The sequence below is a fragment of the Zeugodacus cucurbitae genome, chromosome 6 (assembly GCF_028554725.1).
Source record: "Zeugodacus cucurbitae isolate PBARC_wt_2022May chromosome 6, idZeuCucr1.2, whole genome shotgun sequence".
Lineage (NCBI taxonomy): Eukaryota > Metazoa > Arthropoda > Insecta > Diptera > Tephritidae > Zeugodacus > Zeugodacus cucurbitae.
Window position 1 is genome coordinate 53,776,179 of NC_071671.1, and position 18,179 is coordinate 53,794,357.

The window sequence follows — 18,179 nt, forward strand, 5'->3', positions numbered from 1 at the left end:
GAAGTTATGACCCGATTTCACTAATTTTTGGCACGAAGACAGATTATTGGAAGAAAAATATTCCCTCTGAATTTCTTTAAAATATCTGAGAGACTTACTTACAATTTCGGTAAAAAATGTATTAGAAGAACTGAGATCCTCATGTTCGATCTATGCCACACTATAAACATGGTATTTCTGCAAAGTTCTGCACCGATATCTTCACTAGTGATTACTTTATATATTGTAAAGTAAGCGATTCAGATCGTCTTCAAAGTTCTGGCATATAGGAAGTAAGCGTTGTTGTGAAGCGATTTGGCCTATTTTCACAACATATCATTGGGATGTAAGGAAACTATTCCAAACCAAGTTTCATTGAAATCGGAAGAGTAGTTCCTGAGATATGATTTATGACCCACGGCGACGCCACGCCCATTTTCCATTTTGTAAAAAAATCTGAGTGCAGCTTCAGTCTGCTATTTCTTATGTGAAAGTGTTTCTGACATTTTTCGTTAGTGAGTTAACCCACTTTTAGTAATTTTCAACCTAACCTTTGTATGGGAGGTGGGCGTGGTTATTATCCGATTTCTTTCATTTTTGGACTGTATTAAGGTGGCTCAAAAAACGACTGCAGAAAGTATGGTTTATATAGCTCTATTGGTTTGCGAGATATGTACAAAAAACATATTTGGGGGCGGGACCACGCCCACTTCCCCAAAAGAATTACATCCAAATATGCACCTTCATAACAAATTTTATTTCCATATCTTTATTTATGGCTTAGTTATGGCACTTTATGTTTTTCGGTTTTCGCCATTTTGTGGGCGTGACATTGGTCCGATTTTGCTCATTTTCGAAAGCAAACTTCCTATGGTGCCAAGAAATAAGTGTGCCAAGTTTCATCAAGATATCTTAATTTTTACTCAAGTTACAGCTTGCACAGACGGACGGACGGACGGACAGACATTCGGATTTGAACTCCACTCTTCACCCTGATCACTTTGGTATATATAACTCTATATCTAACTCGTTTAGTTTTGGGTGTTACAAACAACCGTTATGTGAACAAAACTATAATACTCTCTTTAGCAACATTTGTTGCGAGAGTATAAAAATTTGAGATTTTGGCTCTTGTAAATTTGCACTTAGAAAATTTATATTGATGGGTACAAAAACGTATGGAATTAGTATGTTTCATGGAACAGCCATGGTCTAACTTTGATGTCAGCGCCCAACCATACCATAGAAAAATACATAATTCTATTGTTTATAGATTACGGTAGTCCATGTTTAATGTAGTCGCTGAAAATAAATTCATGTGAATCCCAAAAGATATTGGCTAAAATCGGCCGGCCAACTCACAATCTATACGGAAACTCGTTTGAACAGTGCCATATTATGTATATAAAACTAACAAGTTTGAATTTTTGATTGATATTCTTAAACGCGGCACTCTTTTCATTTTTTTTATTTTTGGTTAGTATAAGCTAATCTGCTTTTTTGAAATGCAAATTTTTTATATTAAGATAAGGATGTAGTTTTTTGTTTATTTGTGGTGTGACTGACTTAGAGCTATGTCCAATGAAACAAAAATAGTTGACAATCAGTAAATCGATCGAAAAAATTCCGTAAATATAACTTAAAAGACATTTTACAATAAAAAATGCAATCTCCCATATAACCTAGGGATTGTAGCACGATTACAAATAAGGAGAAAAAGTCCATCAATTTTCGTGATTGCAAAATCACAATGAAGTTACTTCACAGGCTACCGATCATGATCTTAATCTACGCTCGTAATTTTCGAATGTGGAATTTCTTATTTCTCAAGCTTTTACAGCGGCGTCCTAAACGAAAACTTGTTGAGGTTTATAAAAAATGAAATGGCTAGACTAATATATTTAAATGACACTAAATTTAATCATATGATGTTGGAATCACACCAAAAAGAGTCACGTTTCAAAGATTTGAATGATAATGCGTCCGCCGACATTTAATATGTAAATAAATGCAAAAATTTATGCATCATCATGCAATCGATTAACCACAAAAGCAACAATGAAGACTATCACGAACAGACGCCGCACGCTTTTTAACGGAACTTCGACAAATTACGCAAACTGTGTGGTAGAGCAGATAAAGCAAAATAGCGAAGTGAAGGCGAAGCTCGTTAAAATGACCGCATTAATTAATTGAATAATTATTGAGATTAGTATTTAATTATCTCTTTCAATTAACTATATTCACATGAAGATGGCACTTTGGACTCGGCTAACTATGGCTGTCGATGGGGATTGCCTCTGATTTTGACTGAGCTACCCAAACAAATAATTCGAATGAGTTTGATGATCTAGCCTTAAAAGAAGATTGAAATAATTCAAAGTGAAGAATAATAAACAAAGAATCCTACTAGCTTAAATATATGAACTACTGAGGCATATTCCAATAGTGGCTTTTAGACCCTAATTCAATATATAATAAAAGCTTCAATGCGACCTATTGATGGAAGCTCAAACTAGTAGCGGTCTGAGGTATCCAATTAAAATTTAAATTGCATACAATAAATGGAATATATAGAATTTAACTGTCCAATCTTAAGTTAGCCAAGGTTCCGAATCCGGGAGCTACAAAGAAATGGGTAGATATTCCTGAATAATCATATTTAGGATTAAGAATAGATCGATTACACTAAACGACAAAATCGACCTGTTTTCTGGGTATTGAACCAAATTTTTTTTCGGGAGATTGAGTCATTAGTAAAAAAAATTGTATTCTCGGATTTTCGAAGTTAGCCCCAACTTCGAAATATTTGGATTCGAAGTTCGAAAAAAGAATTAAAATAAAGTATCGTTAATTACAGGATTTATGTAATACCCAGCAAAGTGTTGTACAGTTGGAATATACTTACTTCGGTAACCCTTTTCCGTTGGAAATCTATATATATATAACCAAGTGTTTTTAAAAGAGATCAAAGAAAAATATTTTAGATTTCAATAAAAGAATAATAATGTTACATGTACATATAATTATAAAACTATTAATAGTGAAAATAAAATCAAACATGTGATAATACAATAAAAAATTACTTAATATTTAATTATTCAAGCTTGCAAATCTTTTCAACGCTGCGACGTTGACAATTACCACAATGAATACACCGTTATTTTAGAGTCGTTCCTGATAACGTGTTGGAAAAGCACGCTTCTTGCGCAAGATCACGCTGAAAAAAGTACAATTTTTACACACGATCGCTTATAAATATGTTAAGTAATAGACATTTACTTACAGCAGAAAACAAATGGCTATTATAAACAAATTGGCATTTAACAAATTGTAAAATCCCGGAAAAGTCGTGAGCGTTAAGCTATAAATGCCTGTGTATATCGGTGCGGCAATGAATGGTAGGAATGCTTGCAAAACTCCGTAGAAGGAGAAAAATTTTCCTGAAAGTGAATAAAAAAGGGAAAAGAAAAAATTATGTTAAAAGGTTCAAAGCCAGTTTGGTTTAATCAAATATAGTGAAATAAATGTTTTTGAGTTCATGTTCTAACCTTATTGTGGACCTAACAAACATTTTGGAGGTTTCACAGCTAAAGTCGTCTTTATTATTTTAATTAACGTATAACGGTATGTCATTCGATCATTCATTCGATAATTATCAAATGTAATAAATAAACTATTGAGACTTTTTTAAGGCATTACTGGCTATTTCGAAGTAGGCGTGGTTATGTACCGATTTCGCACATTTTTGAAATTATACCATTGGTATGCCAAAACTATGTTATTTATTTAGACAATTTGGTGCATATATCTTTAGTAGTTTATGAGATATATACAACTTTCCTAAAAAAATCCATCCAAATATGTCCCTCCTCCTAGGAATGTCAAGGAAGTGTGTGCTCTGGCGTTGTACTGGTGGAACACTACATCCTTCCAATGTTGGCCAATTCTGGACGCTTCTGATCGATCGCCTGCTTCATGCGGTCCAGGTGTTCGCAATAGATGGTAGCATTAAGCGTCTGGCCATATGGGAGCAACTCATAGTGGATGATTCCCTTCCAATCCCAGCAAACACATAGCAAAACCTTCCTTGGCTTGGCCACTGTTTGGGACGATTCACCGGCCTTCGACCACGACCATTTTCGCTTCATATTATCGTATGTGATCCATTTTTCGTCGCCAGTTACTATCCGCTTCAAAAATGGGTCGAGTTCGTTCCGTTTCAGCAGCATGTCGCAGGCATTGATTCGGTCCAGAAGGTTTTTTTGCCTCAAATCATGCGGCACTCAAACATCAAACTGTTTGTGTATTCAGCCTTCTGCAGATGGTTTAAAATGGTTTGGTGACTAACACCCATCTCCTGGCAGATGTCACATGCCGCCTAACTCGATGTTTTCTATGATTTGATCGGTATTCGTTGTCACAGGCCTTCCACCGGCTGGCTTATCCATGGTGTCGTTTCACCCGCTCTGATTTGTCGAAACCATTCCTCCGTAGTTTGAAGTGATAGGGTACCATCCAACAGCATTAATCTCACAGAACATTTCTCTAGCGGATTTGCCTTTAACGAAGGAGAACTTTAAAATAACGCGAATTTCAGCTTTGGTGAACCCCATGCTTACACGTCTATAACTATTGAACGCAATATCTACACTAAATGTAGATCGTCGTTTTGCAGGTTATGTCAAGACATTTCAAAGATGTATAGTATTGCCAGATACGAGCTCTGTGGCGCTTTATACATAGCCGCGAAATTCAAAAGACAAAAAGGCGGAACGGAGTTATTTGTCAACCAAATATACATATTCTGTGGTTTAAAAACCTCAAAATCTCATACTTTATGGGTTCGATTTACAACAAAAGTGCCAACTATCAGCTATTATCACGAAAAATTAAAAATAAAATTCGGTTAAAGTCAAAAACACTATTAAGATAATGTAACTGTATAAAAATTGATATTCAAGCAACAAAAACCGCTTTTAATAAGCCAAAGGTTGTGGAAGTGTGATTGTACAACATGGCGTATGAGTAATTTTCATATCACATCGAACAAGTTCAGAAACTGCTTGCCTTACCAGCTTTAAGAGATCGATTTTAATTGAAAATCTTTAAACGAATTATTAATAAATTAAATATTTGCTATATAGAATTTATAGGTTTGTCTATTTTGTGGCCAGGGGAAGGTCTATACACGAGAATATGTTTCCACACAAATTCAAAAAATATGCGGAATAAAGCCCAATAGAATGCCAAAAATCATTTTATATAGTATATAGGGGCCATGATAATAATAATAATATGGTATTTTCAACATGCTTAAATTTACTTACATATTGATGGATATATATGGTATAAAGCCAACCGGTAGTTTGATATTATATATTAGGAACATACATATATGGGAGCTGGGGCTGATTTTATCTATACGCACTATAACACATTATTACCAGGAAAAGAGGTCACTCTAAATGTCATTAAGATATCTCGGAGATTTACTAATATTTACGGTACAAAGGTATTAAATTTACAGTAGGGACTGAACTACACATATCCGGTATATTAACCCCGTCGCTCACCTAATTCATTTGCCGGTAACACGTTGGATGCAACAGTGCGACACATCGGATGCGCCATCGCTCGCAGAGCTCCAACACCGACCGATAAATACATAAGCCAATTTGTAACAGCAAAAGCCTTCGTAAAACTAGCAGCGGCCTCACTGAAAAATGCCAGAATACCAATGTGAACCACTGAGAGTTTCAGTAACTGTAAATATATAAATAAATATCTATATAATTAAAGTGAATAGTCGAAAAAAAAAATTGTTTAATGATTTACTAACCCTCTTCAATAGAATCACACCCGTTATGTTACCAATGGTGGTCACAAACATGTTGATTGTTTCAAATGTGGTAAACTCCTTTACGGACCAATTGAATATCTCACGTATAAACAAGTAAAACACAGTCATGCTGCCATCTGTATACAAATTAAATAATTAAAAAATGTCGAAAAATTGTTTAAAAGACAAAACTCGTTACCTATGACAAACACAGATATCAAAGATGCGATCATTGCCAGCCAGATGATCGCGCGATCGTTATATCCGCGTGGTTTAAAACAAGTGTCCCACATTTCCCTCACTGCTGCCAAATCGAAGAGTTTTCGTATTTCGCCTGTTTCCTCTGCAGCAGCATTCAACTGTTGATCCGCTTCCTCAGTATCGCCAACAACGTTGTATATAAATTGAAAGCGTCGCCGGTTTAAGCTCTCCGGTACGAAGCAGAGTATAATACAAGTGGCCACAAATATACAACAACATGATGTTAGCAAAACAAAAGTCGTATTGGTGGCTTCGTAAAGATAGCCCGATGCGAAAGAACCAGCCATGAGTCCAAAGAATACAGCAACCTCATATGTGGTCATGCTGTAATTGCACAAATAACTATCTCTGCCGTCTTGTAGACAATAACAAGTGTACTACTCACCGATATGGCCGCTCTTGTTCACTGGACACATCGGAAATATAACAAAAGGTCGCTACTGAGTAGGTAACACTGCCACCGATCAGTGAAAGTGGCAACACCGCCAATAGGTAATACCATGGGCTCACCAGAATGGTTGTGGACAATTGCGCAATTATCGCCGCGATCGCGTAGTACAACGCGTATCCTGCAAATGGCTTTAACATTTCAAAATCATTTCATATGTTTCGTCGGTTTTGTTAACTCACCACTGTAAGCTGTAATCAGCAATGGCTTACGTCCAAAACGATCCGACCAAGCGCCGATAAATACACCGCAAAACGCCGGCACAAAACTCTCAATGAGTGAGGATGTCATAAAAATACGCGCAGCATACGGCTGAATAGTAGTCTCTATTCGCTTAAAAATAAAGAAAGCAGTACTTGGTAAATGTTTGTGAAAACCATTCTATTAACCTGTGTTTTGTGTTTCCATCCGAAATTCGTTAAATTTATATAGAATTGCTTATGCTTTTAGATTAAAGGGGTTAGGGGTAGTCAGAGACACGAAAGTATTAATATTGCATTGTTACACAATGTTTTGACTTGAAGTCACGAAATTTGAAAACAAATTTATAATTTCTAAAGTTTTAGCTCTTTGTGTTAAGGCAAGTAGTCCGCTTTACAGGCTTCAAAAAATCGATTTTTTTGTTTTGTTTTAAATCTCTTCCAAAACTATCCAAGAATTTGTCTTTAAAATTCCAGAGGCCAATTCGACATATTTTCGAAGTTAGAGCAGTTTTAGTGGCCGAGCGTCGAGCAGGTGCGAATGCTCAGGCAGACCTTTAAAGCGCGTTTTCTCGAGTTTTCATTTTCACAAGTGTTTGAAAACGGTGCCGGCGATAGCAAAAAGAATATATGTCCGATCGAAAAAAAAAAACAAAGTGATCTAGCTTCAGTATTAAATTATCTTCTATTTGAACTAAAAAAGTTCGACAAAATTATTATTTAAACTACTTATTTTGCAACTTTAAGTCAATTTTTTTCTTAAAAAAGTGAATTTTTTTTTCAAACTTCGAAATTATAACTTCTTCAGTACTTTTTTAGTTCATAACGAGAATAAACTTATAAAAATAAAAAAAAATAAAAATTGGTTCGACTGTTTCAGGTGCATCGCACGACCTCCATCACCGGCACCGATTTACAAGTGCAGACTCCAGGCGCTCCAGAAAAATACTGAAAAAATTTCAATATTTTTATACCCTGAACAGGGTATATTAAGTTTGTCACGAAGTTTGTAACACCCAGAAGGAAGCGTCGGAGGCCCTATAAAGTATATATATAAATGATCAGTATGTTGAACTGAGTCGATTTAGCCATGTCTGTCTGTCTGTCTGTATATATACGAACTAGTCCTTAAGATATCGTTTTGAAATTTTGCAGATGTTATTTTCTCTTCAAGAAGCTGCTCATTTGTCGGAACTGTCGATAACTGAACGATTGGAATCAATGGCTTGTATGGAAAATTTTCGCATTTTACTACATATCTTCGCGAAATTTGGTGTGAGTTATTGCTCATAGAAATAATTTTATCTCCGAAACGATCGGAATCAATGGCTTGTATGGAAAATTTTCGCATTTGACGTGGCATCTTCACGAAATTTGACATGGATTACTGCTTAAGGTAATAATATAATCTCCGAAGAAATTGTTCAGATCGGTTAACTATATAACTTTAATGTTTCTAGCAAACAACCCGGCTAAAAAGAATTAGTAAAATGTTTTCTTTTTTTTACATACTTTTTCTTACATCTTTAGATTAGCTTAAACACATAGTTACTAAAAGATATGCATCTTCGAAGTGTATATTAGCTTCGGTACAGCCGAAGTTAACGTTTTTTTCTTGTTTAATAATAAAAATTGTTTTTTAAGCCTTAAATATAGTACACTATCGTCTTAAAATTCCGTTTACCGTAATTATTTCGTTCCCTTTCAAAAAAAATTGCTAAAAAACTTTTTTTTGGGCTTCTAAAGCAGACTACTGTCTTAATCCAGTTCATAGAAAAGGTCCTTGCGGTGACAATCATAAGTCCTTGTAGATTCATTTAAAATCAATCGTTTAAGAAAAATTTGTGTTATAAATAAATAATCCTGGGTCGGATCGAAGCTTGTTTCTTTTATTTTCTAAAATTAAAAAAATGGCGGCCTCAGGAAATTTTTTTCTGGGTTTGCGGGAAAAATCGACAGTTAATTGGTCTTAAAAAATCAAAATAAAATAAACATAAAGAAAACTTCGATCCGGCCAGGATAATTATGTATTCTAAAAGCGGTTTTCGGTTTACAGTTGTCTCCAGTCCAAAAATATGGTTTTGAGAAAAACGCTTTTAAAGTTTCACACTAGTGTGTTGGAGTGCCCAAGCGCTCTTTGTTATTTGTCGAATAACTCCAAAAGTAATGATAGTATCAACTTCAAATTTTCAGAGAATATTCTTAAGATATTAGACTTAACGAAAATGCAAAAAAAAAATACAAAAATTACTAAAATGGAAAGAAATTTAGTGATCGAATGTAAAAGAAAAATCATCCTCACCAAATAGAATCGAAAAGCTGGAAGAGTACTATAATTAGGGTATCGCCTTTGGTGTAAAATATAATCGAATTATGGCAATCAATTTTTGTTTTTTCAATTTAACCCATTCTAGTAATTTAACATTAATTTTTCAGTCCAATCTGTGTATTCTAACAAAATGGTTAAACAAAATTTAGTTACGATATTGTGCCCTGAACCAACCACCGGCTTACAACTTGATAATAGGTTATAGCTTTAAGATTGAATCGCGTAAAAAACTGAATAGTAACAAGTAAGGAAGGGCTAAATTCGGTTGTGACCGAACATTTTAAACTCTCGCAATTTATTTATTTAATATTACATAATAGACAATTTGACCCACATATTCGTCATAAATATAGTATAAAGTCCATTGAAAGTTGGAAACCCTAATATTAGGTTAGAAGCACCGAGGTCCTCGTGTTCGATATATGGGGCCTTGAAAACCTATGGAAAAAATTTCAATATTTTTTAATAATAAATATTGTTTTTTAAGCCTTAAATATCGCCTTAAAATTCCGTTTACCGCAATCATTTTCTTCCCTTTCAGAAAAAATTGCTAAAAAACGCTTTTTTTCGGCTTCTAAAGCAGACTACTGCCTTAAGCGAGGTCAATAAATAAAACTGTGAATAAATATATATTTTACAGATTTTTGAACAATTTTATGTTTTAATGAAAATTCTATAACTCGAAGTCTCTCTAACTCGAAGTTTTTTGTGGATTTTGCTGATTCGAGTTAGAGAAGTTCCACTGTATTCAACTCATTTTTACTCTTTGGTAGCTAACAATTAAAATACTGCTATGCAATTAAATAGTAAGAGAGTACTCCCTGTTTGTGAGACTGTGTGAAGACACCAGAAATATTGATACCGAATTGAGTTGCGTTCATTATTTATTTCAATTATACATCCAAGAGCTGTTTCACACAGGCAATTCGTGTTGCGGGCATTGAAAGCGGTCCAACTCTTCTAAAATTATTGTTTTGCATACTTTTTTGTAGGAGAGCTAATACTCTCTTTTACTCTTTATTCGCTAAGAAGAGTGAAGAGATTATACAGATCTCTTAAAAAATAAATATCAAAGATTTACGCATGAGAGTCGCAAAGCAAAACATATGGAATATTTAATAAACACATACATATCTGTATATTTGTATTGATATTCCTGCGAGTTTGTTTGTTTAAAAAAATGGCACGATCGGAAGTCTGTTTACTGGATGATATGTATGTATATTGTAAGATTTATATGTATATGTTTGTATAATTTACTTCTTTAAGTATATAAAATACAGTTTACTTCTACTGAAACAAACACAAAAAAAAACTAAAAAAAAAAATGATAAATATATTATTTAATTTTTAAAGGCAGAAAGCCGTCAACTTTCAAGTTCAAGAATTTCATTTATCGGTTAGTTTATTTTTTTACTAGTCAAATTAACATTAACCAAATGGCGTGTGTGAAATAATTTTTTTTACTTATCGTATTTTATTTTAAAAAGTAAATTATACAAACATATGTATACATACATATACATATATACATCTGATGGCTCTTATCAACTACTTATCTGGAAATTAACAAATTCCAGCAATTACTAATGAGTAGCAAATTCATTAAAGTTTTATGAACAAGGCATACCAATGATTAAAATAGATATGTCATAAAATTTAAATTCAGAGGCCATTTTTGGATGTACTTTTTTTGGAGAAGTGGGCGTGGCCCCGCCCTCTACTAAGTTTTTTGTACATATCTCGCAAACCAATAGAGCTATATAAACCAAACTTTCTCTAGTCGTTTTTTTACCCACTTCCTAATACAGTCCAAAAATGAAAGAAATCGGATCATAACCACGCCCACCTCCCATACAAAGGTTAGGTTGAAAATTACTAAAAGTGGGTTAACTCACTTACGAAAAACGTCAGAAACACTAAATTTCACATAAGAAATGGCAGATGAAAGCTGCACTCAGATTTTTTTACAAAATGGAAAATGGGTCCACTTATGGGTCAAAAACCATATCTCAGGAACTACTTGACCGATTTCAATGAAACTTGGTTTGGAATAGTTTCCTTACATCCCAATGATATGTTGTGAAAATAGGTCAAATCGCTTCACAACCACGCCTACTTTCTATATACCAGAACTTTGAAGACGATCTGAATCGTTTACATTACAATAGATAAAGTAAGTACTAGTGAAGATATCGGTGCAGAACTTTGCACAAATACTGTGTTAATAGTGTGGCAGCCCCATTCTAAAAATTGCCGAATTTGGACCATAGGTTTTTAAGGCCCCATATATCGAACACGAGGACCTCGGTGCTTCTAACCTAATATTATGGTTTCCAACTTTCAATGGACGTTATACAATATATATGACGAATATGTGGGTCAAATTGTGTATTATATAATATAAATAAAGTTAAATAAATAAATTGCGAGAGTATAAAATGTTCGGTTACACCCGAACTTAGCCCTTCCTTACTTGTTCTTGTATAGTATTTTAATATCATTAGTGGTTGTTAAAGTTTGTAATTCTATAACAAGTCAAAGTTATTAGTTATTATTAAGCTCGCAATACAGCTAAACTTGATTAATAAAATCAAAAAGATATATTTTCGACTTCTGACGGTTTACCATGTTTTCAAAAGCATAATTAGTCTCAGCATCAGTCATTTAGTTAGTCATTATTCACAACACTATTAAATATATGTATGTGTATGTGTATAATAATCATAATTTATAAAAAAAAAACGAATTTATGAAACTGTAATCTCTGCTTGCTTTATATTATGCTAACTTACAGAGGAATATATATATATATATATATATCAATTCACATAAGTACAGTGGAACTTCCATAACTCGAACTTCTATAAGTCGAAGATGGCCATAACTCGAACTTTTGGATTGGCAATAGCGTTTAGAAATCGAATTTCATACAAATTTCCTTCCATAACTCGAAGTTCTCCATAGCTCGAACTCATGAATGGGCAATAGAAGTCAAATTTCTTTCCATTAATCGAACTTTTCGACCAGGGCATAATACAAAATTTAAAATTTTACTATCGAGGCAGAATTTTACAGAATAATGTATTTCAATAAAACTTTTTGCGAAGCAAATAACTAAAACTATGGGTAAATCTATATTTTACAGCTTTTTAAAAAATTGCATGCTTTAATGAAAATTCTGTAACTCGGAAGTCTCTCTAACTCGAATTTTTTTTGTGGATTATAGTGATTCGAGTTAGAGAAGTTCCACTGTATATACCTATGTACTTACATATGTCCATATAATGATGTAGCAAATATTAATAAGTTCATACCCGACCTACATTACATACGAGTATATGTGTATGTAGGATTGCATCGCTACGATTAGAACTACATTCAGAACCGCTCAAGTCGATTTAGAAAACAACCGTATTATTGTTTGATTACTCGCACTGAAATAAATATATAAAAGTAAATACCTAATTAACGCTAACATCTCTGATAGAAGCTTTGATCTTATCCGTCAAATAGCAAGACTTAGTGGACTTATAAAATAACTGACAGATACTTTAAATGCACTCGGAAATATCTGTCATTGTCTATCAAGGGGCGTTCGTCCATTTGTCGGCAGCTGGCATCGTATACTCGACCTGAGTACTAGTAGTACATATATAGTACACCTCTACTCACTACGCCATGTGATTTTATTGCAGGAAAATAATGTTTAAGAAAGCAAAATAATTTCAACTTTATTCCTTAAATGAGTTCTATAAGGTATTATTATCAAAATTTCATAAAATCGATTTAAGCTTTTATTTGCTTTTGCTACAAATGTGTGTAATTAAATGCAAATGCGATTTGTTGGAAACAAAAAGCTGCAAGTGCTTAATGAGAATATACAATAACTATTTAAAAATTAATTAAAGATTAGTGAGAAGAGAGCTTTTCAACCACTCATTTTCATCGCTTGAATTTGTTAGCTATGAAAGGTATTTATTTTACTATTTTTATTATTCTTTAATTCAATTTCATTCTAGAAACTTACGGTCTAACTATAGAACTGATCCAGTTGTTTTTAAAAAATATTAGACTGCATCGAAGTCGTCGACATCAAGGTCAGTCTCTATAAATACATATTGATAATCACATTATTTATACCTTAATTAAAGTTATTAAAAGCTGTTCTAATACAAGACTTTTGGGTTTGAGGTTATCTCCCATAGTAGTAAAGTTGTTAATCTCTATAGCAGCAAGCCACTAACGATTGATGATCTTAAAAAAGAGATGTTAGCTGAGTTTTTGCGCAGTTCGTATCAGAAATTGTTCGACTCGGATATAGTTATTGAAAGGGGATTCCGTTGGTAAAAAGATTACACAGTAGACTCTTGTAAGTAAACTAAGAGTACCAAATATGTAATTTGTGTGATTTCAATTCGATATCTGTCGGTCTTTATAAAAAAAACCCCTTTGTAATTAGCTACATACACATTATTCTTCATTTCCGCAAGCGAATTCTATAATTAACTCTAATATATGTATGTATATTAGGGTGGCCCTTATTTTCCAAAGTATTCCGATTCTTGATCGCACCCCCTAGAAATATGCGAATAGCCCAAAAACTAGTATATACAAAGTTTTGGGTCAATCAAAAAAGGTTTAGAGGTTGCGCAAGGAGCTTGAAATCCTGAAGAATTAAGAATTTTTGCCATTTTTATGTCTCCATATTTCAAAGCCACACTATCTGGTTTCCATACCGTAATAAGATCTGCATTTTATTACCTTTCCAAAATTACCACAATCTTAAAAATCGGTCGATTGATGATAGAGTTACAGAAATACAAATATGAAAGTAAATTTAATGTGGTGCATTCTCAAGCGTCGCATGCTCGTGATATACCGTTATAACGGTTCTAATGTTATTCTTATTATCTTATTACAGTATGGAAAACCAGTAAGGGATAATGTGACTTTGAAATATGGAAGTCTGAGACATAAAAATGGCAAAAATTCTTATTTTTTCAGGATTTCAAGCTCCTTGCGATCAGAATGACAACAACAACACAATCTCGATAGTACCGACTTACCTTAATATGTTCACTGGCATTTTTAGTACCCAATAGTCCGCAATCAGTCTCATTGAAATTGAATATAGACGTGCATGTTTGATAAATTATCTGATTCTTCACGATGGTTTCTAAAAAATCAAAGCTTTATTCATTTACATACACACATATGTATGTAACTAATGAGCGCTCATGACCATACCTGATAAATTGTATGCAAACAGCAGTATGAACACCATCGGTTCGACTAAGTAGAAACGTAGACGTCGCCAATTGAACTCATCCAGTTCGCTGGATGTGATTGACGTCACCGTTTCAACGGATCCATATACATTAGCTTGATCAGATAACGATGATATCGAAGCATCGGATAACATATCACTCGGAAGCTCTGCACTGCCGACACTGCTGTTTCGCGTGTATTTCCGCGAACGATGATGCTTCGCCAGCAGCGTACTACACTCATTCGGTCCTGTGTCCATTTTGCGCGGCTCACCAAATTCACTAGAGTCCACTAACAAAGCGATTTACCCTTGATTATGTGTAGGAAAACGGTGAGCTAACCGATATTTATATTCGTACTGATATGCATTTGTGTGAGAGTGTAGTGTAAACCTGGGAACGATCGTTTACTCCGCCTTTGTTGTGGTCAATACAAGGACTGTGCGCGCCAACCGCTCAAATTAAACTGCGTTCGAACGAGTTCGATATGAAATTCGCGTACTTCCAAAGCGAAGTGTGAAGACGTTGGCGTCGCTCGTTGGCGTACCGACGCGCCTAAGATTTTGTTTGGGTTCTAGATGCATATACAAATATATATGTATGTATAAATATAGTTAAACAACACGCCGGCCGGCTAATAATGCATACCGCTCACGCTTTCAAATTTGCGTTGCTTTTAACACAACAAAAAGAAATCAAAGTGTTTTTCATTGCAAAGAAAAAGCTCTGACTGAGACTGATCGGCACGTCTATTACCTTGAGAGCGTAACTATCTTATCGTGGATTCTCAGTTCAAATACTGTCTGTTAAAAAATGATTGAAGTGAAGCTAAATTTCTGACTCCTCCATCTCCTTCACAATCGATCGCCAAAAGCTTCACACAAATATCGATCATCTGATCTCTTGTTCATCTCAAGTATAAAGTGAGTATATTTCCTGTTGCGCCTTACCAAGTTATAAATATTTATCCACTTGTCTTCAAAACTAGTTTTAAGAACTTAATTTTATTTTCAATCTTGTTATTTATTTATTTAATTTCTCCCTCCTTTAAAAGCACATTCTCTCTTTACTCTCTTTCAAAGCTTATACTCTTTGCATATCTGTGCAACTTCAAAAGAATTTGTTTAGCGGCTTCCTACTTCCTACTTGCGAAAAGGTGTGTCGCTACATGAACGACAGCGCTCTTCCTTTCAATGTCAGCTTAAAGCTCCAATTTCCCAAAAAAAGAACGATCTACATACAAACGTATATTCATCATATATGAATATCCAGTGAATTACGAACATCTACGCAACATTACTTAAAAACCAACAACAACTAACTATTCACCAATAAATATGTCTTAAGGGTATAATCCATCAACGCACAGCGGCAAGTTCAAATTTCATTTGTTTTATTTTTTAAGAAGAAGAAAACAGTGTTTATCGCTTATTATACGTTTGTATGTAAATAATAAAAATACTCACACTGGGGATTTTACTGAGTGACTCAGAGACCCACAGTCGCCGAAGCAGAAATATGCTCTGTGAAAAAAATGCATATTATGTAAATAAATACTCGTGTTGTATGGGTGGGTGTGTGGGTTTGCCAACAGATGTGCTTTCATATCACTAGCCAACTGTTGCAATATTTACTTAATTACCTTAGGACAAAGGATTATTAAAATCATAATTGCAAGCTTTTTGTTTTCTCAGATATGCAAAGCAGTAATATGAGAGCGAGTTTCATGCCATGATGATGGTCAATGAAAATCGAAAAAATATTGACGGACACTATGAGTTCTAAGTAGCATCAGATTAGCGCAAATCGTTCACTCGATTATGTCATATTACATTAATATATAACTCATGAGATGATATGAATGAAAGTGAAGCGATCAATCTCAACGGTAACGATGTCTCGATGATCTGAATATGATGGCATTCAGAAGGCATGACTTCGTGGGACTTTTTCTATTTCCAAAACTAAAGAGAACCTCAAAGGATCGTCGTTTTACAAGCAAACGAGAAATCGCTGAAAGAGTTAAAGGCTTTCCCCAAAAATCGAGTTTGAGAAGTGTTTCGACATTTGGAATAAGCGCGAGCATAACTGCATAATATCGAATGAGGACTATTTTGAAGACGACAACATTAATGTAAACGAATGAATAAATATTTCGTACAAAAAATTAAAATTCCCGTTATTTTTTGAACACAATTCGAATTCCGCAAATATTTTAGTTTTTGGGTTATTCCAACAACACTTATGTATATACATACTTGTCAATCTTAACTCGTTCTACAAGACAGACTGAAGGCTTAATTGATTTAGTTTTGTTTTCAATTGTGTATATAAAATTAACACATTTTTATTGTATAAAAGCGACGCACGTTTTGCGATTTGAACAGTTAGCTCGTTATTTGACTCATCATCACCAAATCTACTACTTTGCAATATAAAAACCTTTGCCAATTAGTTGAAGCATGACTAATCAATAAATTAATTTTTGTATATTTAATTATATAAGTTGAGTAATTTATGTAGTATCATAGACCCATTTATTCGAAAATCCGATTTCAAACTCTAACAATCTCGCAACTTCTAGCTCTTAACGGTTGTTTGAATTCATGAATATATATATATCAAATGTATTTCTGTGCATGAAACACGTAGCTTGAAAAAATTTTGGTATATCTGAATGCATCTTGATACACCCAGTTTTTCTTATTCTAGGAAAATTACTATTGGATATAGAAGGACCTAAATCTTTGCCACGGTAAAAAAACTGAGAAAACTCAAATTTTGGCTGAGGAAAGATTTTGAAATAGAACATAGTAATAACATACAGAGAGAACTTCAAATAAAACACAGAGGAGCGAGTGAAATTGCAAATATCAAATATCCGTATTCTAAGTTGGCAATTTTTCCGGGTTTAGTTTTTAAAGTTCAGTTCCATGATATTTAAGAAAATAAAATAGTGATATTGGTGAGACTGGTGACTTATAGAAACTTATTGAAATCGGTCAAAACCTAGACATAACAAGCTTATATACACATAGGACTGTTAGAATTGAAAAAAAAGCGATTCTTCTAATCTTCGAATCACTTCTCAAACTCGATTTTTTGCGGAATAGAGTCTCAGCTCTTGCAGCGATCTCTCATATGCTTGAAAAACACCTACTCTTTAAGGTTATCTTTATTTTTGGAACTAGGAAGAATTTAATACGAAGTTATGTCCCGCGAATATGGAGGCATCTTTACAGTATTGATTTTGGCCCAAGAATTCGCGACCAAGCAACGAAGTGTGAGCTTTTAAGGAACGAAAATCGTCAAGCTACAGTTGAAAATTTTATCGAATTTCTGGGGCATGTATGCATAATAAACAAGTAAGGAAAGGCTAAGTTCGGATGCAACCAAACATTTTACACTCTCGAAATTTATTGCTTTATTTTTATTTAGATAACACACAATTTGACCCATATACGCGGCATAAAGTCCAATAGAAACACGAAAATCATCATATATAGTATGTAGGCTGAGGCAATTCCTGAACCGATTTCACTCATTTTCATCACCAACATACATTATATCTAAGAATAAATGCTCATTTAGTTTGGCTAAGATATTTCACATATTAACTGATTTATAAGCTATAAAGCGATCGTATTTTTGAATTTGGCCCGATTTTAACCATTTCTGGTACAGACCAACACTATTAGAAGAAAAAGATTTCCTTTGAATTAAATTAAGATTCCTTATGTATATATTATAAAGTGAAGGAATAAGATGGAATTCGAAAATGAGTTATATGGGAAGTTGCCGTGGTTGTGAACCGATTTCGTTCATTTTTTACACGTGACATCAGGGTGTC

At 33.9% G+C, this 18,179-nt stretch overlaps 1 protein-coding gene across 1 annotated transcript; it reads right to left on the reverse strand.

Annotated features, from left to right (window-relative positions):
* Positions 1-2,934: 2,934 nt before the first annotated feature.
* On the reverse strand, positions 2,935-14,951 carry LOC105212583 (proton-coupled folate transporter). Its single transcript, XM_011184639.3, has 9 exons — positions 14,310-14,951; positions 14,129-14,238; positions 6,713-6,863; positions 6,468-6,651; positions 6,021-6,406; positions 5,822-5,958; positions 5,556-5,745; positions 3,266-3,422; positions 2,935-3,199 (listed from the first exon to the last, which is right to left on the reverse strand). Exons 1-9 carry the CDS (start codon positions 14,587-14,589, stop codon positions 3,145-3,147), a joined length of 1,650 nt encoding a protein of 549 aa, XP_011182941.2. The 5' UTR covers positions 14,590-14,951; the 3' UTR covers positions 2,935-3,144.
* Between the last annotated feature and the right edge of the window lie 3,228 nt (positions 14,952-18,179).

Coding starts and splice junctions, on each gene's coding strand:
- LOC105212583 (XM_011184639.3), bottom strand. CDS start 14,589: ATGGACACAGGACCGAATGAGTGTAGTACGCTGCTGGCGAAGCATCAT. Junction 14,239..14,309: donor GTTTGCATACAATTTATCAG/GTATGGTCATGA, acceptor TTGATTTTTTAG/AAACCATCGTGAAGAATCAG. Junction 6,864..14,128: donor ATGCCAGTGAACATATTAAG/GTAAGTCGGTAC, acceptor TTTATTTTTAAG/CGAATAGAGACTACTATTCA.